The sequence below is a fragment of the Nannobrachium achirus genome (genome assembly GCF_963921795.1).
Source record: "Nannobrachium achirus genome assembly, chromosome: 5".
NCBI classification, from domain to species: domain Eukaryota; kingdom Metazoa; phylum Chordata; class Actinopteri; order Myctophiformes; family Myctophidae; genus Nannobrachium; species Nannobrachium achirus.
The window spans coordinates 64,135,348-64,162,639 of record NC_137814.1 but is presented as its reverse complement, the minus strand read 5'-3'; the positions used below and the strand labels follow the sequence as shown (position 1 = coordinate 64,162,639).

The 27,292-nt window shown below is 44.2% G+C and overlaps 1 protein-coding gene across 1 annotated transcript in view; it reads right to left on the bottom strand.

Moving 5' to 3' along the window:
* The window catches only part of LOC308285263 (uncharacterized protein), a 734,101-nt gene that overhangs the window by 664,704 nt on the left and 42,105 nt on the right, over positions 1-27,292 (bottom strand). The window contains exons 8-17 of the mRNA XM_080725980.1: positions 24,925-25,224; positions 24,182-24,487; positions 23,365-23,652; positions 22,312-22,617; positions 10,674-10,970; positions 8,995-9,300; positions 7,836-8,132; positions 3,167-3,484; positions 1,674-1,943; positions 1-261 (exon numbers count right to left, since the gene is read on the bottom strand). The exon at positions 1-261 is cut by the window's left edge and continues 57 nt beyond it. Of these exons, the coding sequence (XP_080582106.1) occupies positions 1-261; positions 1,674-1,943; positions 3,167-3,484; positions 7,836-8,132; positions 8,995-9,300; positions 10,674-10,970; positions 22,312-22,617; positions 23,365-23,652; positions 24,182-24,487; positions 24,925-25,224 (2,949 nt within the window). The remainder of the gene's footprint in view (positions 262-1,673; positions 1,944-3,166; positions 3,485-7,835; positions 8,133-8,994; positions 9,301-10,673; positions 10,971-22,311; positions 22,618-23,364; positions 23,653-24,181; positions 24,488-24,924; positions 25,225-27,292) is intronic.

Genomic DNA, 27,292 nt, shown 5'->3' with positions numbered 1-27,292 from the left:
AGGTTCCACAGTCGAGGAGAACAGACTCATTGCCTTCACACTGGAACTCTTTGGTCCACATCGGAACCATCCATTCTTCATGGAACGTCCCCTGGAGGACTGAAGGAGGCCCACAGCCAAGCTCCCTACAGACCACCTCTGCATCCTGCTGGTCAAAGTCACCTTCACACACTGAGACCCACGACTGATTAGACTTCACCTCCACTATGCCTGAACACAATCTGGGGGTCCACGACCAGTAATGCCTCAACCTCACATACTCTGGAGAGGATGAGAGATAGAGGATGTTTATAAGTACACAAGCAGTTATTACCAGGGTTATAGTGCTGACCACTCGTCACGAAGCAATGCATCTCAAATCAACATATCACAAAGCATCGCTACAGTCAGGGTGTCTATGAGTTAAACATCTCTCTCCCTATTCTTCCCTCTTCCTCCCCCCTCTCTCTGAAGTCACACAACACAACATAAACAAAAAAGCGGTTCTCTGCTTTCGAAGTGTTTTTGAAATAGATTCCGAGATTAAGCTGTTTCTTTGCATCAGCAATGAATAGGAGCCTATGGAAAATAGGGGCTTCCTGATGCTGGCGGACGATTTGCATCATGGGATATGTAGTGTTTTCGCTCACCTTCGGCCGCATGCAGCACCTGGTAACCATGGTAACCAGGTAACACGGGCCTTGGCGCCGCACCCCACGGCGCCAAGGCCCCCAGTTACAGTTTACAATTTAGGCATTTAGCAGACGCTTTTAATCCAGAGCGATTTACAAGCTAGTTACATCTGCTTTAGCTAGGGAGGGGAGGGGGAGGGATGACTGGGGTCAATGAATGTTTTTACTCAGTTGCAAAGACATAGATAGACACACCGACCGACCTCTGGTGGTTAAATGGCAATCGTCACCTTTTTGTTTTTTCTCTCTCCTTTTTGTTTTCTCTCACACACACACTATATATTTACATCACATTACATAGACTTCCATTTCTTTTTATGCAAGTCCTGTGGCCTTACCCTAACCTCTATCCCTAAACCTAACCCCTAACCCTGACCTTTACCCTTACCCTAACCCTAACCCTAACCCTAACCCTGACCCTGACCCTGACCCTAAACCTTACCCTAACCCTAACCCTAACCCTAAACCTAACCCAAACCGTTGTCGGGACCTACTAGTTTGTCCCCACACTGTCAGAGGCCCCCTGCAGGTGACTGTGTGAACATGCGTTTAGTCCCCATAAGTATAGCTAGACAAACTCACTCACTCACTCACTCTCACGCACGCACGCACGCACGCATGCACGCACGCACGCACGCACGCACGCACACAAACACACACACACACACACACACACACACACACACACACACACACACACACACACACACACACACACACACACACACACAGTATATAGGTGAAAGTACAACATACAACAACAAAGAAAGTCAACAATATTGTAAATGGCTAGCACCAGATTAACATAACTGGAGTCTGGCAGTCAGTGTGTTAAAAGTCTTAACTCAAAATACATTTTAGATGAAATTGGAGAGATAAAAAAGAAAAAGAAAACATAGCCACATGTTTTATTTTTATTTGTTTTGACTCTGACTTTACAAGCACAAGGGTCTTTCCTCCAGAAGCAACCAACAACTACTACTAAGTCATTGATAGTGTTACCTGAACAGATTATCTCCTGTCTTGATTGTTGACGTTCACACCTATTATCGTCAGACCCAACACAGGAAGATGTATAATTCCAGAGAGGCTGAGATCCGGACCCAGAACTAGTTTCTTTTAAAATAGCAGAGCCACAGTCCAGCTGTCTACACAATCGTGATGGATTCAACTCAGACCGTCCATCTGATGGTCTCCACTCTCCCTGCCGTTTGATGTGCAGTGTACCAGAACAGTGACTGGACCCTCCAACCAACCTGACAGCATCAGACTCTGTTCAGAGACAGGACAGTAAACAATGTTTGTTTGTTTGTTTGTTTGTTTGTTTGTTTATTTCACTTACAAAATATTTAAAATACTTTTACAAAGATTTTAGCAAATGTGAAGGAGATGCCTAAAAACCCTCCAGGGGCTTGAGAAGTGGCATTCTCCAAAAATATTTACATTCAAACAGTAAAATTACATCAAGGTAGAATATTGTATCCCTTATAAATAAAACAATAGACATGTCCTACAGATTGATTAACAAAAAAGAGAAAACAGAGTAAAGAGAACAACAGAAATGAAGCAAAATCATTTCAACAATACACAGTCTAAGACACACAAAAGATCAACCTCTAAGGAAAATAATGAATAGACCCAGGTTCATTTAGCAGACCATATGGAAAGTATATACTGGTTAAAAGAAGAGATTTCAGAGCCTTCTTAAATAGATGAGAAGACAGCTCCCATAGATATGATGGCAGAGAATTGTATATTTTAGACCCTCTGAATCCTATATTAAACTGAGTTTGAGACGTACGGGCTGCTGGTGGTCTGAGGTCATTTGCGCCACGTGTTGGATAATTATGGACCTGAGAATTACGCCCAAATATATTATGAAAAAATGAGGGAATGTAGGTATTACTTAAAGGGATAGTTCACTTTCAAAAAAACTTTTGGTAATTGTATCATCTAATCAGGCTTTTATGAACACCCTGAACAGTTTTTAATTAGCTTGATTGAATATTTAGATATTTGATGTAAATGTTACCAGGCCCTCCAGGCCAAGTGCCTCTCCCCACACACACCCATTGTAACTTCAAACTTCATTTTAACCATGATAGATTCATTAAAAACACCCATTGTTTTTTTCTCGTGACTCATACTACCCTCCTAATACGTGAGCAGGCTGTGTTTTTCGATAACCTTTTTCATTTATTTTTAATATTTTTTTTTTTGTATTTCATTTGTTTTCCATTTTACCAAATAATTATTAATAATACATGAAAAAAGTTATCGGAAAAACACGGCCTGCTCACGTATTAGGAAGGTAAAATGAGTCACCAGAAAAAATGATGGGTGTTTTTAATGAATCTATCATGGTTAAAATGAAGTTTGAAGTTACAATGGGTTTGTATGTGGAGAGAGGCCCTACCACTGCTCCCTGTTGAAAGTGGAATATCCCTTTAATTTAAAAATAATAATCCAAACCAAAAGTGTAGTTTGTCTTTTACCCGAGCATTGAAGTGCAACAGCCTTGTCAGGTGAGCAGGTGTTTGAAGTTGAGTCTGAGGTTTTACAGTCCAGGAGAACAGACTCACTGCCGTCACACTGGAACTCTTTGGTCCACATGGGACCCTTCCCTTCTCCATAGTGTCCTCCCTTGATGACTGCTCCATAGCTTGGAGGAGACCCACAGCCAAGCTCCCTACAGACCACCTCTGCATCCTGCTGGTCAAAGTCACCTTCACACACTGAGACCCACGACTGATCAGACTTCACCTCCACTCTGCCTGAACACAAACTGGTCCCATTCACCAACCTCACTGACTCTGTAGAGAGCGAGAGAGAGAGAGAAGGGGTTATGGTCATGATTCACCAGGATCCTGGATGGCTTGATATATGGACAATCTTTTACTTGTACCAGAAACCCACACCCACTGCAATGCCCTATATGGGCCTGACGGCCACAATAGACCGTACAGGTATGTCAAATCCCGCCCCATTTTGCTCTTGTTACTAGGTGGGACAAAACAACCTTTTATAATGGATTTTTCATAGCCTCATTATAGCTATTTAAAATACCAAAAGTTTTCCCCCTAAAATATATGTTTTAATTAGTTTAATCCCAGTGGGACAGAAAAACCAGGGCAGGTTGTTTTTATATTGGAAATGAATGGGGAAAAAAGATGTTTTATGGCCTCATTATAGCTATTTAAAGTACCAAAGGAAACACATCAGTACAGTAGTTACATTGCAAAACAGGAGTTTTCCCCAGAAAATATATGTTTTAATTAGTTTAATCCTCTGGAACAGGCAGAGGACAGAAATAGAGAGAGAAAGCGCAGTGTATCTTGGGTAGGAAGCTGACAGCCAGCCTATAATTCCACTGCATAATAGGCTGGCTGTCGTAATTCTGCCCATTTAAATTATACTAGAAGCTCGGCCGCCAGCCGAGCGTCTAGTCGGCGACCTGGCCAACTCGGGAACAATGTAAATAGGGAATGAATGCCCCACCCTTTAATGCAAACCCCATTATACCTGTTGTCATACGACCTGCTTTGACCATCTGTTTGCCTGTGTCCATGTTATGCCCATATATGGAGATCTCTGTATCTGTCTGTCTGTGTCCCTTTTATGCCCATATGAAGATCTCTGCCCTTTGGGCGGCCAAGCGTCTAGTCGGGTGCCGGCCTACTCTGGAACAATGTAAATAGGGAATGAATGCCCCACCCTTTAATGCAAACCCCATTATACCTGTTGTCATAGGACCCGTTTTGACCATCTGTTTGCTTGTGTCCATTAATGCCCATATATGGAGATATCACGCCCATATATGGGAGTATGTCTCCGTCCATTTCATGCCCATATGATCTCTGTATCTGTCTTCTGTGTCCCTTTTATGCCCATATATGGAGATCTCTGCCCTTCGGGCGGCCAATCGTCTAGTCGGGGACCGGCCTACTCGGGAACGATGTAAAGGAATGAATGCCACACCCTTTAACGCAAACCCCATTTATCTGTTTGCCTGTGTCCATTTATGCCCATATATGGAGATATATTTCTGTCTGCGTCCATTTTATGCCCATATATGGATATCTCTGTATCTGTCTGTCTTCATCTTGAGCAGTATACGCAGCCTGCTTGCTTTGCCACCCGTGGGGAATGATGCCCCTCCGGTTGTTAGGCAATACCCATCATACCCGTTGTTCGGTTATTGTCCATTTATGCCCATTTATGGAGATATCTGTCTGTCTGCTTCCATTTTATGCCCATATATGGCGATCTCTGTAGGACCCGTTTTGACCATCTAATTGCCTGTGTCCATTTATGCCCATATATGGAGATATCTGTCTGTTTGTGTCCATTTATGCTCATATATGGAGATATCTGTATCTGTCTGCATCCATTTTAGGCCCATTTTATGCCGGTGGGACGAAAGGTTCTCGAGATACGCAGATTACATACATACATACACACTCACAGAAATGTTTTGTTGACTCATGTGGCGTACGTGATGTCAGAGCCTTTTATGAAGTGATGTCACAATGAGTCAGCGCTTGCGCCGGTTTCCTCCGAATCAGCCTGATGTCAACAATCAGCTCTGCATATGGTGATTCCGAACGTTTCGCCCCGGTTCTGGAAAACCGCGCGTCGGGTCGGGTCTTGGCCGGGCACGGCACTCCGCACTGCGGCGGGGAACGCGCGTGCCAAATCTGAAGCCGGTGGGACGAACGGTTCTCGAGATACGCGGATTACATACACACACACACAGACACACAGAGACTTCTCGCATTTATTGTAAGATGTACCCAATCAAAACTCTTAGTTACATTGATAAGGTTCATGTGAACTAGTCTGTTGAAGCTTATTCATTATAATGTTCGAAATCGATATGACCGCGCAGCGCCGTACTGCACGCTGGCCGTGCTCCGCATCACGGCACCGCGGTGAAGACTGAAGTGACATTCTCCCACTGCATAACTCTACCCCCGGTAGCGAAAAGTGAATGTTTTTTTTCTGGTTGGCCAGTCAGGGAGTCTCAGGGACCAATCAGAAGGCTGACAAACGGTCTATTGCTTGGCAATGCGTCATACTCTAAGCAAACGCATCATCTTTCAGGACAGCCGCACATGACCAAATATGTGCATGCTAATAACTGTCCTTAGGGATTTGCAGGATGGCAAAAATATGGTATATCAATTTCAGTTATTATTATAATATTATTATAATTATTTTTATTTTATTGTATTATTAGTGTAGGCTTGCTGAAAGGCGAGACCAGTATGTTTTACCAAATCTTTATAGGGCAAGTTTATTAAAATGACCGACAGTACAAAGCCAGGGCCCTTAGCCAATGAGGAGCAGCGTTCTAGATGACATCATCACCAGTATGACCTGATATACCGCAAACAACAACGCGTTCGCTCTAGACCAGTATGTTATATCAGTATGTTATGCTATACTTTATGCCCCCTCTGTTATACCAAATATTTATAGGTCAAGTTTATTCTCCTAAAAAAAAGAATGACCGACAGTACAAAGGCAGGGCCCTTAGCCAATGAGGAGCAGCGTTCTAAGTGACATCATCACCAATACGTGCAAACTGATATAAATAACAACAACATAAGCAATAAGGGAGCAGCGGGCCCAAACTGTTTCATGAACAGCTAAAGGCGAGAACACTATGTTATCTTCATTATTTATATAATATACAGAGTTCCGTCGCAGACAGTAAAAAGGCAGGGCCCTCAGCCAATGAGGTGCAATTGAGTTGCGGAAAAAAACATCTGGGAGGTAGGAGTGGTAGCTGGAGTATTGGTTGAGCTTCACATGACAGTTAGCACGCTGCAGAATATATTCACATTGGCAACCATACTTGCAATTGAGGTGCCAACGAGCCAAAGGGTAGATCTTTGTGCCTATACATAGTGTTACATGCGAGCCCACACTGTTTCGTAGGAACAGTATTTCTAGTTATTATTATTCTTTTTTTATTCTTTTTTTTAAGGCAGTATCATGTTGTGACACCTACTGGTCATAATATGGGGTAAATATAAATAAAAATCGCACCCGTGCGAAGTGAGCAGTGCCAACTAATTCCTGTAAGGGCGCCTGCGCGAATCAGTGTTGATAGGCATGCATGGCAATATTCTTTGTGTTGTGTATGATGTCAGTCTAGAGGTCTGCTCAGACTATATAAGGTTTTCGTGTGTCCTGACCTTTACACCGGCTCAAAACGCCTCCCAGGATTCGAAACAGCAACCATAGACTGCAGGGTTTAATGTAGCGTGGTCGTCTGACCGACAGAAAAGATGCACCTATCACTTCAGGACCCAAGGAGAGACCCACCTGTACAGAGGACCTAAGGAAAGACCCACCTGTACAGAGGACCTAAGGAGAGACCCAACTGTACAGAGGACCTAAGGAGAGACCCACCTGTACAGAGGACCTAAGGAGAGACCCACCTGTACAGAGGACCTAAGGAGAGACCCACCTGTACAGAGGACCTAAGGAGAGACCCACCTGTACAGAGGACCTAAGGAGAGACCCAACTGTACAGAGGACCTAAGGAGAGACCCACCTGTACAGAGGACCTAAGGAGAGACCCACCTGTACAGAGGAATACAAGATAATTGGAACCTGTTCCAGCAGATCACTATGAAGGATATACAGAAACTGTCTTAGAAGATATCACTCTCTTTCTCAGAACAGGAGAAGAAACGTAATATCACCGAGGACCTTTTCGTCAAGCTGTGGTACAACCGTTTAATCAAGCCAGAAAGGAATTTCACAGACTGATCCCTCCCAGAAGAATGGTAAGAGCCATGCTAGTAGCCCTAAGGGCAATCAAACAACGAATCCATACAGAGGACGGAACCATCTCTGGACAGAACCAGCTCTGCCACCAGAGCCTGATGACTCTGGTGGTCGTCAATTAGGCAACCAGGGACCTTATTTGCCTCTAGATCTTTGTTTATGACCCTATACTAATTATTTCGGCAAAGCCGAAGTATTTGAGCGGTTAGCACCGCTCAAAAACACAGTAAGTTACTTTATACATCATATAACGAAACCTAAACCTCTGCGAATTTGATACTTTATTTATATACTCCCCAAGTATATAGTCAGATAATGAGAAGCAATATTACTGTCATTGTTGAACTAATTTTGTTGTGTTACCTAAACAGACCACATCCACTGTTACATTGGAAGTTGAAGATGGGATCTTTCCACACTCAGACAGAGAAAAGTCAGCCCCAACACAGGAAGGTCTAAAGCTCCACACAAGTTGAGATGTGGAGACAAAATGCCTTTCTGATGAAAAAGCAGAGCCACAGTCCAGCTGTCTGCACACTGCTGATGATGAATCCTCGTTCCAATTCCTGTCATCTGCTGGTCTCCACTCTCCTTGGTGTTTAATCTCCAGTGTACCAGAACAGTGACTGGTTCCTCCCACCAACCTGACACCATCAGAGTCTGTACAGAGACAAGAGTTTAAGCAGTCAAACAGATTAATTTATTATAAAATAATAACCAAAACCAAATGTACACCATACATATTCTTTTGTAATTATGTATATATGTATGTATGTAGGCCTATGTATGTATGTATGTATGTATGTATGTATGTATGTATATATGTATGTATATATGTATGTATGTATGTATGTAGTATGTATGTATGTATGTATGTATGTATGTATGTATGTATATATGTATGTATGTATGTATGTATATATGTATGTATGTATGTATTTAATACTTATTTTTATCCCATAATTTTTGTAACCCTTTTCCCACCCTGTGTCAATTGTCTAATGTAATCCTGGGTGCTACACTCCCTCTGCCAACCTGGGGAGACAACGGACTGACCTCATGCTTCCTTCTATGGATGAGGAGTCCAAGCCGCTTCTTTTCACCTGATGGGGGAGTTTCCCCAGGTTGGACGTAGCGTGTGGAAAGAACACGTTATTCCAACCAGTTCCTTTCCCCTCCATCAGGCGCCCCAGCTGGCCAGGGGGAGGCAGCATAGAGACCAGGATTACTGCATGTTTTTCCTACCCTAGAGGACACAGGGAGAACATACAAACTCCACACAGAAAGGCCCTTTTGCCACCTCCACCAAGGGAATGGGCACTGATGAGTCAGAGGAGAGAACACGCCCCCAGCGCCCACATCATCCCCAGTGGGAATTTAACCCTGGACCCTAGGGTTTAACCCTAGCTGTGAGGTGACATCGCTACTGACTGTGCCACCGTTTCGCCCTATTATTATAATTATTAGTAGTAGGCCTAGTAGTAGTAGTAGTAGTAGTAGTAGTAGTAGTAGTAGTATTTACGTGAGCAGGTGAGTTCAACAGTCTTGTCAGCTGAGCAGGCATTTCTAGTTAATTCAGATGTTGTACAGTCCAGGAGAACAGACTCGCTGCCTTCACACTGGAACTCTTTGGCCCATATTGGTTTCTTCACTCCTCCATAGAGCGCCCCCTGGAGGACTGTAGGATCTGCACAGTCAAGCTCCCTGCAGACCACCTCTGCATCCTGCTGGTCAAAGACATCTTCACACACTGTGAGCCACGACTGATCAGACTTCACCTCCACTCTGCCTGAACACAAACCAGTCGCATTCACCAACCTCACAGACTCTGGAGAGAGAGAGAGAGAGAGAGAGAGAGAGAGAGAGAGAGAGAGAGAGAGAGAGATGACGTCAGTGACAAGAATGAACTATAGCTGCAAGCAGCGATAAAGTGGCCAAGCCAGGAACAAGTAGGAAAGCAAGAAAGCAGCAAAGGAAAACAAGCAGGAAATGCAAGAAAAGTGGGAAAATAAATCAAAGAAAAACTAGAAGCAGTGTTCTTGCGAGAACAGGTCTCCGGCAGGTCAGGTAGGTTTTTTTGGCCTCCTGGTGGCACTTTAATAGGCCAATATGAAAAGGGTGCCACGTGTTCTTGGGCCTTTCACGGCAATCGGACGCTGCGTGCGTGATTAGTTATTTTGTCCCAAAAATGTGTTTTGCAAAAGTTGACCCGCTGGTGGCGCTATAACAGGCCAATGTGAGAAGGGTGGTATCTGTTCCTTAACCTAGTGGGAATGTGCATGCAAAATTTCACGCAGGCTGTGTTCATGATTTGAGACGTTTTCGGCCACTTTATCGCTATTATTATTGGTCCAAAGTTCATGTAAAAAAAGGTCTGTGCACATGACGTGAAGATCCCAAGAGGAGATAGATTTGGACTCACTTGGCCACTAATAATGACAAACATCACTTTAAGATTTTTTTTTTCTTAAATTGTCATCTCACAATTTTGTAACCCATTTTTCACCCAGTGCCAATTCCCTATGTAATCCTGGGCTCTGCTCTCCCTCTGCCGCGCCTGGGGAGACAGCGGACTGACCTCATGCTTCCTTCTATGCATGAGGAGTCCAAGTTGCTTCTTTTCCCTTGACAGTGGAGATTTCCCTGGTTTGGACGTACTGTAGCGCGTGGAAGGAACACGTTATTCCAACAGATTCCTTTCCCCTCCATCAGGTGCCCCGGCTGGCCAGGTGGAGGCATTATTGAGACCAGGATTACTGCATGTTTTTGTGAGGCATGTTTTTGTGAGGGTATCAACCCTAGGAGACACGGGGAGAACATGCAAACTCCACACAGAAAGGCCCTATTGCCAACCCCACCTAGGGTATGGGCGCTGATGATGCAGAGGGAGGAACATGCCGCCAGTGCCCACAGCGCTCCCCGGCAGGAATCGAACCCAGGACCTTCTAGCTGTGAGGCGCTAACCACTGCGCCACCATGCCCCCACTTTAAGAAAACTTGAATGAACACACAATTCTCAATAAATGAGAATGGGTTACTCATTGATATGGGGGCAAACAGACACAATGTTAGTTGTCACCATCATCATCATCATCACAGACAGACAGACAGACAGACAGACAGACAGACAGACAGACAGACAGACAGACAGACAGACAGACAGACAGACAGACATTAAAGATTACTATCATAGTTTGTTACCTGAACAGATCAATTCCAATCTTTCAACAGAGCTTCGAGGTTGCTTTGTTCCACACTCTTTCAGAGAAGCCTCTGACCCAACACAGGAAGATATAATCCTCCATACAGGATAGACATCTTGAGAAGTCTGTTCTGTTGAAACAGCATCACCACAATCCAGCTGTCTACAGACTACAGCTGATAACTGCCGGTTCCATTTAGATGAACCATCCACTGGTCTCCACTCTCCCTGGTGTTTCACCTCCAGTCGACCATTACAGTGACTGGTTCCTCCAACCAACCTGACGTCATCAGACTCTGTAAGAGACAAGCCTTAACACATTACAATTCAACTCAAGCCATCATTCAAAATCCAATGGTTCACCACCAAAGACGTGTTGTCAGTGATTAGCTGAAAACACAACTCTCCCGCACCCGCGAGTGATCCCAGAGCAACAGATTTTAGAATACAACCGGAAATGATGCCGTCACAAAAATGTCCGCTCCATGTTAACAGACTTGAGTTTTGATTAATGCAATTACAGCTAAGTCCATACATGTTTAAATTCTAAATGATCAATAAAGATGGTAATGCTTTACTTTACAGTACAATAATTACCTGGTAATTACATGTTAAGTACCTGGTAATACACTTAGTAATTACTAGGTTTATTACCTGGTAGTTACCAGGCATTTTGATACTACAAGGTAATTACCAAGTAATTATAAGTATGTAATTACCCAGCAGTTACGGTTGAACTGTACTGTAAAAGAAAGCGTGGGTCAATTGGATGACCTTACCTGGTAATTGCTCAGTATTAACCCAGTAACTAGAATATGTACCTTGCATTTACCCAGTTAAGTGGAACTACGGTTTAAAAGTTTTCCCCAGGTAATTACCCAGTAGTTACGGTTGAACTGTACTGTAAAAGAACATTGCCGATTGCCATAATATGCAAAAACAGGTGAGCTGGCAAAGAGATTTTTTTTTTCTTTTTTCCCATAACTGGATCTCTTACAGATGTTTAGATGCAACGTTATTTGCAATGTGAAATGAGTGTTTTTGAACGGGAAAATATAAAAATACTGTAAATGCTTTTCAGTAAAAAAATAAACAAACATCGACATGAACAATGTTCCACAGTGCAATTGACAATTTTAACTGTAAACATTAATACAGTCTAAATGAACAAGATTCAACAACACACATAAAGTGTCATCAGACATCCCGGTCATGGGAATTCACATTGTGTTTAACACACTTCTAGTGACATACGTGCACCTACTGCCACCATGGGAATTCACACCATGCATTTTCTGCAGACCGGTCTGGCCCCAAGCACTGGGTTGGAGTTTTGCAGAAACCAAAAGGTGGAAGAGCTAGGATGTGTCTGTCAATTACAATACCCTGAATACAGACACCGCTTCATCCACTTTTTGTTTCTGAAAAGACCCACCTAGCACTGGCACCCACGCGGCCAGACCGGTCTGCAGAAGACACTTCAAGTGAATACCTAGGTGCAAGAACATTTTCTCTGATAAAATCTGCACATGAACGTAAAAAAATATTTACAAGAACACAGCTATCCAGAAATCCCTTGAATTGTATGGCATAGTCTGCCAAACTCTGCTTTGTGCCAATGACGGGCAGCTCACCAAACTCGCCCCCTTTCCCTGCTATTAGGACATCAGCTATTACTGCAGTTCCTGTTTTTGCGTATTATATCAAGGGTGGTGTTGTGTGAGGAGGTGTTAATGTAATGAATTTATATTTGTGTTTGATGATGGCTTGGTAATGGTAGGGATGCTGGTGTTTTGGGTGGGAACTCTGTGGATTTCAGATGCAGTGTGCTGTCCAGAGGAGAAGCAGACTCGCGCATACCGGAGAGGAGAGCCAGAACTTGGCATGCACTGAACGAAATGAACGACACTGGTCATTTTTGGGGCATTCAAAATCTGAGTGTTTTGAGTTTGATTGACTGATTGAAGACTTTGTTAGAAGTTTGCATAGGAAAAGGTACAGTTTCATGACGGTACAGTTCACTGGTACAAGGTCTACTAAAAGGAGATCCTAGAAAAGACTAAGCTTATTTCCAAAGGAAACCATTAAAGTATCTCATATAACATTGAATGACAGAGGATTAGAACACAGTACTATGCAGTAGATATGTAAATAAAATAAAATGAAAGGACCAAAAAAGAAAGAAAACAGTAAGTCTAAACAAACAGTAAGTATATACAAAGAAGGGGCAGGGGAGAGGAAGGGCTGGGCTAGGATTGTTTTCTTTACCAGTTGCGAACGGCTGCTGCCTGTAAGTGGTTTTTCAGGGCAATTTTAAAGGATGCTAGGGATCCACACTCCTTTATGGCCTTCGGTAAGGCTTTCCACATTTTAGTGAGGTTCACTATGTTAATAAAGGTTTATTCGTTGGATTTTTTGGGGGATTTGTAAAACTATACATTTTTGGAATCTTCAGAGCATGGGGAATCCAAAAATCTTTGTTTGCATTTGCACAGACACCTGCAAAGCCGACATTTTTGACGTTCAAAATGGCCGACATAAAATACATAATTTATGCTATCTTGGCTTCTAGACAACCTAGAAACTTAATTAAACATGCCAATCCTATGTTTTCTGAGTCAAGGAATTGAATGAATGAATGATGGATGTAAAATGTTCTGGACCCCCACCACCTTTCTGGGGGTTATCTATTTTGGGACCTCCCAGAACAGTACGCCAGCCAGTTAATGTCCAATTTTCATAATATTAGAGTTGTTTTGTAGGTTTTAAAACATCCCGAGTTCATTTATTAGACTTTTAAAGCAGCCAGAATAACCTTTCTGACTTTTGGTTGGGGACTTTCCTCACCTGCGACCCCCTAGACAGACGCTTGAGCCTATCTCAGTAATCGTCCTGCTCCTGCTCCAGAACAATGTTAAATTAGATCATTGAAGCATAAAGGTTGTTGTAGCTGGGCTCTGAAAACAAAAAATAGTTGTAGCAAATACCAGGGGTCTTCCACAGGGTGTCATCACTGTGATGTCAGGGGAACCAAATCCCCTTTATGCCCATATATGGAGATCCCTGTGATGCCAGGGGAACAAAATCCCTTTTATGGACAACGAGGTAGTCATCCGGCAACAGCTCACAGGTGTGAAGCCGGGAGGAGTTCAGACTGACAATCAGGTTCACAGGAGGGTAGGGCGAGAGCAAAGTGTGGTAGAACAGGGGAAGGGCAAGGGCCAGACCCAGAATTTGACATGATGAAGGTATTGCAACTTCTCACTTTGAGAGTGCAGAATAACGTGATGTCCATTTATTGCACTGCACTCACACTGACAACACACACACACACACACACACACACACACACACACACACACACACACACACACACACACACACACACACACACACACACACACACACACACCTCTTTGTTATTGTCACCCCAAAACCCTCACCCTATCCTCTTAACACAAATAGTGCCTCTTAATCTGAAGGTTGCTTGGTGCCTCGGTGCCACGCTGTTTCCTCCATAGGCCGCCGCTATTATTTTGAAGGGCCGGAAGGGGGTTGTTTTTGTTTTTTTGGATTATCACTTGACGGCAACGAATACGTGATCTAGTCACATGACTGCGTGGGTCCATAAGGGAAACATGGCTGCGCCCATCCCGAGCCCAAAACATACAGAGTGGAGACCCCTCTTTGTATACAAATGTCTTTTATGAGTTATTGAAGTCTCTTTATGGGCCTCTCAATGGATTTACTATGGAGGAGCTTCACTTCGCGTGCACGCCCGACGTGCGTTGTAAACAAATCGCGGACATTACCGATGCGGGCGGGACCGGAGCGACGTACTGTAAGTAATAATACCTTTACTGTATATACAGTAAGATTCACAGTCCTCACCGTCAACGGCGCCATGGTATTAACCCTTTCACTGACGGTGAGCGTCGTCAAGGGCAGCAGTACAGTTAAAGAGCCCATGGTCAATTATTTCCAAAATGATTCACTACAATGCAGTCATTTCAGACATGCAGGATCTATTGTCTTCATCATTGTCATCTTCAATGTCCAACCTAATAGTGTTGACACAGTCTCCACCATGGAGTGAAAGGCAGGTTATTTGAGCAGCTGCACCGTCCCTTGCAACCTGCTTTGCAGCCATATTTGTTGAGCTCAAGTACTGCCTTTGGAGCAGGGATGGCAAGACACCTGACTGGGAACATACCCTCCACTCTCTGAATTCCATCTACTTTCTTTGATTGGTGGAAGCTCAGGGCAATTTGTCAGGTATGATTTATCCCGCATTGTGACGTAGTTGGCACGGAGAATATGTGGTAGCAGTGCAGCATGAGTTGGAGGTAGCATCTCACCCTCAAAGGTCTTTGACAGAAATAGTTCCCATCTGAGTAATTGCAGGGTTGTTGGACCTTTTGAACTATAAACATAGCATGCAAAATGTTCCAATGACTGCAATGTTGATGGAAGCTCACCAATAATAAGCTCATTAGGAATGGAACCCTTGCCAAGTGGTTAATGACTTGGTCATCATCATCAGGCTTCAAGTAGGCATTGACCCATGTCTTTTTGGAGATTCCAACAAATGCTCTTCCCCAGCCAGCACCAGAAAAATGGTGTAGGCCAAGGAACCCTTGACATTGGTGACATCCAATAACTTGAACTTGCTTGAATATATCTATTTCCATCGGTGGAGGACATCAGTGTCGGGTGACCAAACATATATGTCTTGCAAAGCACCATAAGCCATAGAGGCAAGGCCTTGATGAGGAATCAGCCTCTTCATGTGTGTGCACTTCCATGAAGGTATCGTATTATGATGCCTACTTTGTCATACCTGACAAATTGCACTCCTCCCTGCAAATGCTATGGTGGAGACTGTCAACACAATTAGGAAGGACATGTACAGTATTGTTGTGAATCTCTTTGGGCATAATTGACCATGAGCTCTTTAAGCGGATAGGGTGAGGGTTTTGGGGTGACGATTAACAAAGTGTGTGTGTGTGTGTGTGTGTGTGTGTGTGTGTGTGTGTGTGTGTGTGTGTGTGTGTGTGTGTGTGTGTGCGCGTGTGCTGTGTTGTGTTGTGTTGTGTTGTGTTGTGCTGTGGTGTGTTGTGTTGTGTTGTCAGTGTGAGTGCACTGCAATAAATAGACATGTCAGTCTGCACACCCAAAGTGAGAAGTTGCAATTCCTTAATCCCTACAGTAACACCTGTCAACCATAATTGTCTAACACAAAAATTGTATAAATGATACTGAGAATACTAATAAATCATCGAAGTACAATACATAAACCCAGGATACATAAAGTTTCAGATGTAAAAAATAAAATCCTTTCCCTGTAGTAACTCTGAGGACCCCCCAGGGGTCCCGGACCCCCTGAGGAAGACCCCGGGTATTTTGCTCATTTTTGTTTTCAGAGCCCAGCTACAACAACTTTTATGTTTCAATTATGATCTAATAATCTAACATTGTTCTGGAGCAGGAGCAGAGCGATTATACTGAGATAGGCTCAGGGGTCTGTCTAGGGGGTCCTAGGAGAGGAAAGACCCCAACCAAAAGTCAGAAGGGTTATTCTGGCTGCTTCAAAAGTCTAATGAATGAACTCGGGATGTTTTAAAACCTACAAAACTCTAATATTATGAAAATCAGACATTAACTGGCTGGCATACTGTTCTGGGAGGTCCCAAAATAGATAACCCCCAGAAAGGGGGTGGGGGTCCGGAATATTTTACACCCATCATTTACTCAGTCGATTCCTTGACCCAGAAAACATAGGATTGGCATGTTTAATTGGGTTTCTAGGTTGTCTAGAAGCCAAGATAGCACAAATTATGTATTTTATGTCGGACATTTTGAACGTCCACAATGGCGGCTTTGCAGGTTTCTGTGCAAATGCAAACAAATATTTTTGGATTCCCCATGCTCTGAAGATTCCAAAAATGTATAGTTTTACTAATCCCCAAAGAAATCCAACAAAAATACATAGTGGACCTGACTATTTTGGTGGTGTAGCAGAAGAAGGAGTTTGACCCTTTTGTTGGGATAACCCCTGAATTGAGCGGAATCAAATAGGCAGGACGAGGCACTGGTAGAAGTAGAATGAAATTTACTTAAAGTAGTCACACAAACAAAACAAAAGACGAGAACTCTCCCTCACGGGAACGTGGAAATAAATCAAGATACAATGGATGGAACTCACAGAGTTGACGAAAACAGGAAAACAAAGGTAGCCTCACAGGGCAAAACGTACGACACAGAACCCGAAACGGAGAGAGAGATACAGCAGGTAAACGGGTGGAATGTTCAGGGGCTGATGAAACGTATGAACGAGCACGGTGGAACAAAACAGGGTCCATTAAGAAGGCACGCAATTAGGGAAACACAGAACGGCTGTGCCCGGGAGGAGTCCAGTCTCAATCAAAGTCAGTGGGAACAGGTGGGGAAGAACGCAGGAGAACCATGGATGGAACAAAGTTTAGGGAACCCCCTGGGGGGCGCTGGGGTGCCAACGCTGGCCTAACAGTACCCCCCCCCCCCAAGGGACGGCTACCAGACGTCCCAAGATGGAACCAGAAAAACAGGCACCAGGGGTGGAGGTAGAAGGGGCGGGAGGGGTGGACAAGAACAGCAAACGGGGCGAAGGTCCAGTCAGTACAGAGGGCCCAAGCATGCCCCATGGACCACCGCCGGACGGCGACTGGGATCCCTGCCAGGAAACGTGAGGGAACCCCCAGAGCCGCATCACATAACCGGGGTGGCACAGGAACAGGACCCACAGGTACGCAGAGACAGGAACGCAGCACCCGAATGGACACAGGAGACAGCGAAGAGTCTTGGACGTAGAGAAGGACTGAAGAAGCTAACTGGATACAGGGTAGATCCTCAACGTAGTGCAGGAACCAACTCCTCCCAGGCAGAAGCCACCAGCCTGCTCACATCTCGTCTGGCTGACCCCAGGTGGGGTGAGTGTGACACTTTAAGAACAACAGGACAGGAACACTCCAACAGCACGAACATACAGTAGCATCCAAAGGAACCACAACAACACACGCACACACACTCACACACACACCGGAAAAATACAGAGAAGGAGGGAAAAAACTAAACACATGAGAAAAATGGACTCCAAAGAACGGGGGAAAAAAAAATCCAAAAACAAAAACAACTAACCCCAAAAGGGGGGAATAAAAAAACAAATACAACAAAACGACCACCTAGTGGCCAGCCAAGGCTCCCAAAAACAGGAGGAAAACCAAGTGGGCTAGTACAGAAAACTAGCAGAGAAACCTAAGTAGGCTAGTGCAGGAAACTAGCAGAGAACTTAAATAGGCTAGTACAGAAAAACTAGCAGAGCTCAAAAAACAAACACACCCGTACCAACGTAACTAGTGTGACTTAGGCCTAACAGGGTGGCGGGGTCTCACAAGACATTGATTGATAAAGTGGTCCTTAGCACCACAATACAGACAGCGGCCTTGCCTCATTCTTCTCTCTCTCTCTTCCGCCGGCTGACGCCTCTGGCCGGGCCGAGGTTCCCAACCCAGCGCATCCTCGTCTTCCACCTGGGGACGGCAAGCTTCAGCACCGTGTGTGTGTGTGTGTGTGTGTGTGTGTGTGTGTGTGTGTGTGTGTGTGTGTGCGTGTGCTGTGTTGTGTTGTGTTGTGTTGTGTTGTGTTGTGTTGTGCTGTGGTGTGTTGTGTTGTGTTGTCAGTGTGAGTGCACTGCAATAAATAGACATGTCAGTCTGCACACCCAAAGTGAGAAGTTGCAATTCCTTAATCCCTACAGTAACACCTGTCAACCATAATTGTCTAACACAAAAATTGTATAAATGATACTGAGAATACTAATAAATCATCGAAGTACAATACATAAACCCAGGATACATAAAGTTTCAGATGTAAAAAATAAAATCCTTTCCCTGTAGTAACTCTGAGGACCCCCCAGGGGTCCCGGACCCCCTGAGGAAGACCCCGGGTATTTTGCTAATTTTTGTTTTCAGAGCCCAGCTACAACAACTTTTATGTTTCAATTATGATCTAATAATCTAACATTGTTCTGGAGCAGGAGCAGAGCGATTACTGAGATAGGCTCAGGGGTCTGTCTAGGGGGTCCTAGGAGAGGAAAGACCCCAACCAAAAGTCAGAAGGGTTATTCTGGCTGCTTCAAAAGTCTAATGAATGAACTCGGGATGTTTTAAAACCTACAAAACTCTAATATTATGAAAATCAGACATTAACTGGCTGGCATACTGTTCTGGGAGGTCCCAAAATAGATAACCCCCAGAAAGGGGGTGGGGGTCTGGAATATTTTACACCCATCATTTACTCAGTCGATTCCTTGACCCAGAAAACATAGGATTGGCATGTTTAATTGGGTTTCTAGGTTGTCTAGAAGCCAAGATAGCACAAATTATGTATTTTATGTCGGACATTTTGAACGTCCACAATGGCGGCTTTGCAGGTTTCTGTGCAAATGCAAACAAATATTTTTGGATTCCCCATGCTCTGAAGATTCCAAAAATGTATAGTTTTACTAATCCCCAAAGAAATCCAACAAAAATACATAGTGGACCTGACTATTTTGGTGGTGTAGCAGAAGAAGGAGTTTGACCCTTTTGTTGGGATAACCCCTGAATTGAGCGGAATCAAATAGGCAGGACGAGGCACTGGTAGAAGTAGAATGAAATTTACTTAAAGTAGTCACACAAACAAAACAAAAGACGAGAACTCTCCCTCACGGGAACGTGGAAATAAATCAAGATACAATGGATGGAACTCACAAAGTTGACGAAAACAGGAAAACAAAGGTAGCCTCACAGGGCAAAACGTACGACACAGAACCCGAAACGGAGAGAGAGATACAGCAGGTAAACGGGTGGAATGTTCAGGGGCTGATGAAACGTATGAACGAGCACGGTGGAACAAAACAGGGTCCATTAAGAAGGCACGCAATTAGGGAAACACAGAACGGCTGTGCCCGGGAGGAGTCCAGTCTCAATCAAAGTCAGTGGGAACAGGTGGGGAAGAACGCAGGAGAACCGTGGATGGAACAAAGTTTAGGGAACCCCCTGGGGGGCGCTGGGGTGCCAACGCTGGCCTAACAGTACCCCCCCCCCCCCCCCCCCCCCCCACCCCCAAGGGACGGCTACCAGACGTCCCAAGATGGAACCAGAAAAACAGGCACCAGGGGTGGAGGTAGAAGGGGCGGGAGGGGTGGACAAGAACAGCAAACGGGGCGAAGGTCCAGTCAGTACAGAGGGCCCAAGCATGCCCCATGGACCACCGCCGGACGGCGACTGGGATCCCTGCCAGGAAACGTGAGGGAACCCCCAGAGCCGCATCACATAACCGGGGTGGCACAGGAACAGGACCCACAGGTACGCAGAGACAGGAACGCAGCACCCGAATGGACACAGGAGACAGCGAAGAGTCTTGGACGTAGAGAAGGACTGAAGAAGCTAACTGGATACAGGGTAGATCCTCAACGTAGTGCAGGAACCAACTCCTCCCAGGCAGAAGCCACCAGCCTGCTCACATCTCGTCTGGCTGACCCCAGGTGGGGTGAGTGTGACACTTTAAGAACAACAGGACAGGAACACTCCAACAGCACGAACATACAGTAGCATCCAAAGGAACCACAACAACACACGCACACACACTCACACACACACCGGAAAAATACAGAGAAGGAGGGAAAAAACTAAACACATGAGAAAAATGGACTCCAAAGAACGGGGGAAAAAAATCCAAAAACAAAAACAACTAACCCCAAAAGGGGGGAATAAAAAAACAAATACAACAAAACGACCACCTAGTGGCCAGCCAAGGCTCCCAAAAACAGGAGGAAAACCAAGTGGGCTAGTACAGAAAACTAGCAGAGAAACCTAAGTAGGCTAGTGCAGGAAACTAGCAGAGAACTTAAATAGGCTAGTACAGAAAAACTAGCAGAGCTCAAAAAACAAACACACCCGTACCAACGTAACTAGTATGACTTAGGCCTAACAGGGTGGCGGGGTCTCACAAGACATTGATTGATAAAGTGGTCCTTAGCACCACAATACAGACAGCGGCCTTGCCTCATTCTTCTCTCTCTCTCTTCCGCCGGCTGACGCCTCTGGCCGGGCCGAGGTTCCCAACCCAGCGCATCCTCGTCTTCCACCTGGGGACGGCAAGCTTCAGCACCGGGTGGCGCCGGGGTTCGGCGCCTCCTCTCCCGCTGCGAGCGGCGGGGCCAGGGGTCGGGTCCAACATCAGAAGAACGCGGAGAAACGCTGGAGCCAGAGGAGTTACTTGGATGCGGCTCCTGCCGCCTCAACTCTCGCAGGGAACGATGGAAGGACTGCCAGGCAGGGGAGGGGCTCGAAGGGCGGCTAACATCCTGCGAGGAGAACGATTCATCATCCCGGTCAGCGGCGTTAACAGCACCTGAGCCGCGTCCTCGTGCGCCGCCTCGAAGCGATCGAAACGGTCCAGAATTTCTAAGAGCACTTGTTCCATCGACTGAAAAACGCAGAGGCCAGGCCTGCGTCCTGCCGATTCCAAATTTGGCTCGTTCATTCTGTTGGGATAACCCCTGAACTGAGTGGAATCAAATAGGCAGGACGAGGCACTGGTAGAAGTAGAATGAAATTTACTTAAAGTAGTCACACAAACAAAACAAAAGACGAGAACTCTCCCTCACGGGAACGTGGAAATAAATCAGATACACTGGATGGAACTCACAGAGTTGACGAAAACAGGAAAACAAAGGTAGCCTCACAGGGCAAAACGTACGACACAGAACCCGAAACGGAGAGAGAGATATAGCAGGTAAACGGGTGGAATGTATGAACGAGCACGGTGGAACAAAACAGGGTCCATTAAGAAGGCACGCAATTAGGGAAACACAGAACGGCTGTGCCCGGGAGGAGTCCAGTCTCAATCAAAATCAGTGGAAACAGGTGGGGAAGAACGCAGGAGAACCGTGGATGGAACAAAGTTTAGGGAAACCCCTGGGGGGCGCTGGGGTGCCAACGCTGGCCTAACACCTTTGTTGGTTTTGACTCTGGCTTGAAAGTGATCTGTGGCACTGCCTCTGTTGTTGTAATTATTATTTCACCACTCCCTGGTTATTTTATCCACCCATGGCCACGATGCCATTTGGTCCCACCAAAAGTACTTCTTTTTACCGTAGTTCCACTTAACTGGGTAAATGCAAGGTACATATTCTAGTTACTGGCTAAACACTTAGTAATTACTAGGTAATGTCACGGAATTGACCCATGCTTTCTTTTACAGAACAGTTCAACCGTAACTACTGGGTAATTACCTGAAAAAAAAAAAAGAAATGTTTCTAGTTACTGGGTTAATACTGAGTAATTACCAGCTAAGGTCATCCAATAACTACTGGGTAATTACATATACTTATAATTACCTGGTAATTACCTTGTAGTATCCAGGAACATACCTGGTAACTACCAGGTAGTAAACCTAGTAATTACTAAATGTATTACCAGGTACTTAACACGTAATTACCAGGCAAACACTTATTACCTGGTAATTACCTGGTAGTTTTCAGGAACATACCTGGTAGTTAGAAAAATAATATTACTTCCGTACCAAAACCAAAATCTTTAGATTGTCTTTTACCTGAGCAGGTGAGTCCAACAGCCTTGTCAGGTGAGCAGGTGTTTCTAGTTGAATGTGAGATTCCACAGTCCATGAGAACAGACTCGCTGCCTTCACATTGGAACTCTTTGGTCCACATTGGAGCCTTCCCTTCTCCATAGAGCGCCCCCTGGAGGACTGAAGGAGGCCCACAGCCAAGCTCCCTACAGACCACCTCTGCATCCTGCTGGTCAAAGTCACCTTCACACACTGAGACCCACGACTGATCAGACTTCAACTCCACTCTGCCTGAACACATACTATTACCATTCACCAACCTCACTGACTCTGGAGAGAGAGAGAGAGAGAGAGAGAGAGAGAGAGAGAGAGAGAGATAGAGAGAGAGAGAGAGAGAGAGAGAGAGAGAGAGAGACAGAGAGAGAGTCTTTTATAAGGCATATTACTGAGTTGCTTGGCTGGAGGTGGCAGAGAGCCATCCAATCCTAAGAAAGAAGGATGCGGGAGCTGAGAACCGGAAAGATTGGAGACTCTGATGGAAGCTCGTCAGAGGACGACCGAGAGAGAGAGCCCAAAGTGGCAACTGAGGCCACGTCTGTATCCTGCCGGCTGACAGTAGGTGCTGTCTTTATGTGACTGACAGTACAAGGCAGAGCCTTTAGCCAATCGGTGCCTTTGTACTGTCGGTCACATATGATAGAGGGCGCTAGTCCAAGAGCACCCTCTATCTCAACGTGGATGGATTAGCCTACTTGTGCTGACTTCCAAGTACATTAACTCCAAGACTACATCTAGCATTGACTAGTAGTCATCATTGTTTTATTCGCTCCCACCTCCAGGAATCTGGTTGAAGCTATTTGTTGATCCTTGTCAAGTTTTTCTTTTTTTTGTTTTTTTGTCAGAAAGACTCAATGGGAGAATATCTGTTTGCCTAGCCTGATGAATGGTGAGTCTTTATATAATTGACTGGCTAGCAGGCTGGCTGGCCGATTGTTTGTTTGATTGATTGATTGATTGATTGATTGATTGATTGATTGATTGATTAAATAAGTGAAGTAAACATATTCAATCTATTACCTGAACAGATCAACTCCATTCCGTCACCACCACCATTCCACTTTGTTCCACACTCCTTCAGTGAAGACTCAGACCCTTCGCAGGTAGACGTTCTCCATGATACAGTGTTACCAGAGGTAATTAATGTTGAAACAGCAGAGCCACAGTCCAACCCTCTGCACACTGCAGCTGATGACTTCAGGCTCCAGTCAGACTGCACAACCACTGGTCTCCACTCTCCCTTGTGTTTCATCTCCAGACTACCATTACAGTGACTGGTTCCTCCCACCAACCTGACATCATCAGACTCTGGAAGAGACAAGAGAGTAAGTTTAAAAAGTGTTTGCGACCGTAGGTCGCAGTTAACTATGCAAACCGGCACATCTTGTCTGTCAAAGGGTGGGTAGATGGGTGGGTGGGTGAGTCAGTAACACCTCAGTGTCTTTAGCTGTCCTGTTGTGACATCCCATTTTTGTGACATCACATAAACAAGGCAGCCTGTCCTGGCAATCATATACGGAGATCCCTGATGTCATCAAGGCAATGCCCATATATGGACGCTCCATATGGCCTAGACAGAACTAATTTGAAAATCAAGACTGCGGACTATCATCACCTGGATATCCCTGATGTCATCAATATTAAGCCCACATCTGGGAATGCCAATATACAGTATATATAATATATATATATATATGTATATATATATTGTAACCAGTGTATAACCAGTGTCAATATTGAGCCCATAGCTTGGAATGCCTCGCCCTCTGTGCAACCTCACTTTTCGCCCTCAGGGCCTCTTACTGGTATTTATATTAATATTTTGTTTGTCTTTTACCTGAGCAGGTGAGTCCAACAACCTTGTCAGGTGAGCAGGTGTTTCTAGTTGAGTCTGAGGTTCTACAGTCCAGGAGAACAGACTCACTGCCTTCACACTGGAACTCTTTGGTCCACATTGAAGGCTTTCCTTCTCCATAGAGCGCCCCCTGGAGGTCTGAAGGAGCCCCACAGCCAAGCTCCCTACAAACCACTTCTGCATCCTGCCGGTCAAAGTCACCTTCACACACTGAGACCCATGACTGATCAGATTTCACCTCCACTCTGCCTGAACACATACTAGTCCCATTCACCAACCTCACTGACTCTGGAGAGAGAGAGAGAGAGAGCAGCGTGAATGATCATAAATGTGGTTTTAAAGAAGCACATACAATTAGCCAGTAGCTATGCCCCTCCCCTAAAAGCTTTTGTCCAATGCTAGCTTAGCAACCGGCAGCTTGCCAAGGCTGTTGCCAAGGCAAACCTTAGCAAGCAGGAAGTTATTCTAAGCTAGCATTGGACAAAAGCTTTTTGGGAGGGGCATAGCTACTGGCTAATTAAAAGGTATAAATTACTATGGTATTCATGACGAGCAATCGTCTGTCGTAAACTAACAGCTACCGGTAGGTTGGTTGTGATAGATAGATAGATAGATAGATAGATAGATAGATAGATAGATAGATAGATAGATAGATAGATAGATACTGTAGACAGACAGACAGACAGACAGACAGACAGACAGACAGACAGATGTTTTGGTGTTACCTGAACAGATCAGCTCCAGTAGTTTCACCTCAGAAGAATGTTTTCCATAAAGCTTACTTCCACACTTCCTCAATGAAGGCTCAGACCCATCACAGGGAGAACGATGTTCCCACCCAGGTTGAGATGTGGAAGCAGAAGGCCTGTATATTGAAACAGCAGAGCCACAGTCCAGCTCTCTACACACTACAGCTGATGTCTTCTGGCTCCAGTCAGACCCACCATGCAATGGTCTCCACTTTCCGAGGTGTTTCATCTCTAATGTACCGCTACAATGACTGGCTCCTCCCATGAACCTGACGTCTGTCCAGAAACCAGAGAAAAAAAAAAAAATATATATATATATATATATATATATATATATATATATATATATATATATATATATATATATATATTAGGGCTGGGACTTTAACTGATTAATTGTGATTAATTAATTACAGAAAATTAAAGCGATTAAAAAAAATACGCATTTTAATCGCACTTAATTTTTGCACCACAGAACCTTCAGTTTCGGGCATCGCGATCATAGCGATGCACGAATCAAGAAGAGATAACAAACGCAAAGGGAGAAGTAGCCGATCAGAGCGCTTTGCTTGGCCCAGTGGATGCGAAATTTAGATTTAACACTTGGGTGACTGAAAATAAAAAACTACCACTACGCCTGCATTTATCGTTCATTTTGACCGTTATTTTCTCTCCCTTTTTGCCCAGGAGCGCAACACTTCCTCCCCCTGCTGCCAGCGGGGGTTCTATTGTCTTCCGAATTTGAATTAGCATTTCAATTGACCTCTCAAACACTCTCGCTTTCAATGTTAACTTCATGGTTTGGGAACAGGCTTGAGAAAATGACCTAGGCCTACTGTATCATGATCTTACTTTTAATGTCACTGGTTTAATTTCGTATCGCTTCGCAGCGCAGCCCAGCATCCGCCGAGGCCTTTGTATTATAACAGATTGTTGAGTTTTGAAAGTCATTTTAAAACAGTTCAGTTTTGCATGCAGGAATAAATCAATGATCAGCGTCTTTGCGCACAGTGCGCCATGCAGTTTGAGTGGTTATAGACACGTTTGTTTATCCAGAAACATATCTTTTATGGCTTTGTTTTATTTACGGTTTGGGAGATTCAAGGCCAACACAGCACGCACCACGCTATTGATTAGTAATCTAATGTGGAGATTAGATTAGACACATGACAAAATAAAATAATTAGGCCAAAGCTTTCATATGTCCCGACTTTATTATTCTTATTACTATTATTATTACCCATAGTTATTAGTTATTATTATTAGGCCTACTATTACTACTGCATAGTACTGTGTTCTATCCCTGTCATTCCATGTTATATGAGATACTTAAATTGTTTCCTGTTTCGATGCAAAATCTGTCTGTGTGCGTGAGCGAGAGAGGTTGCTTTCACGAATGTTTTTTTTTTTACATGTGGTAGGGCTATACATGTATGTCTAATAAAATATTCTGTCATCCAATCAATGTGTGTTGAGCTTGAAATATGAACACGGCGGTGACTGTGACAGAGAGACAATAATTCTCTGTAGGCAGCCTACAACTAGTAGTAATTCATTTCTGTTGCTTGATAGGCTATTATAAAACTCTCATTATTTTGGGGTTTTGCTGTGTTTAGTCCCCTTATGCCCGTATGCTTATATTATCAAACAATGATGGTAATAGTGGTAAATAATACTACTATTACAAATAATAATAATAATAATAATAATAATACAGGCATACTGATGAATGAATAAATAACAGCAACGAAGAAAGTGTCATAATTCAACAACGTTTATTGTTTTCAACAGTTTACATCAGAATATAAAGCAAGTGTGTAATAAAAACAGGCAAAAAATAAAACATGCTGGCATGCAACTTCAAGTTCACCACAAAAAAAAATGTTCGTTCTGGTGCATTTACAGGCACTTTGGACAAGTCATGGAGAACTCCCCAGCACACGAGCCACACGCTCTGATGCCACATTTCTGACAGGAATCTAGAGTTTTGTTTCCGCATCTGTTCAGCTGACACTGCCTTCTCCTCTTCGGGGTGTCTGTGTCAGGTGTCTGGGGAGTGTTTGGTGTTCGGACCCTCTTTGCAGCTCGTGGTGTGTTTGGTGTGGTCGGCAGCGGCTGTGGGGGAGAGAGAGAGAGAGAGAAAGGAGTGAATACATGATTTGTAATGCACAATACATGTGTACATTTGCGTGTGTATATATATATATATATATATATATATATATATATATATATATATATATATATATATACACACACATATATATATATATATATATATATATATATATATATATATATATATATATATTGTAACTAATGACTATAAAAACAATGTAATTAC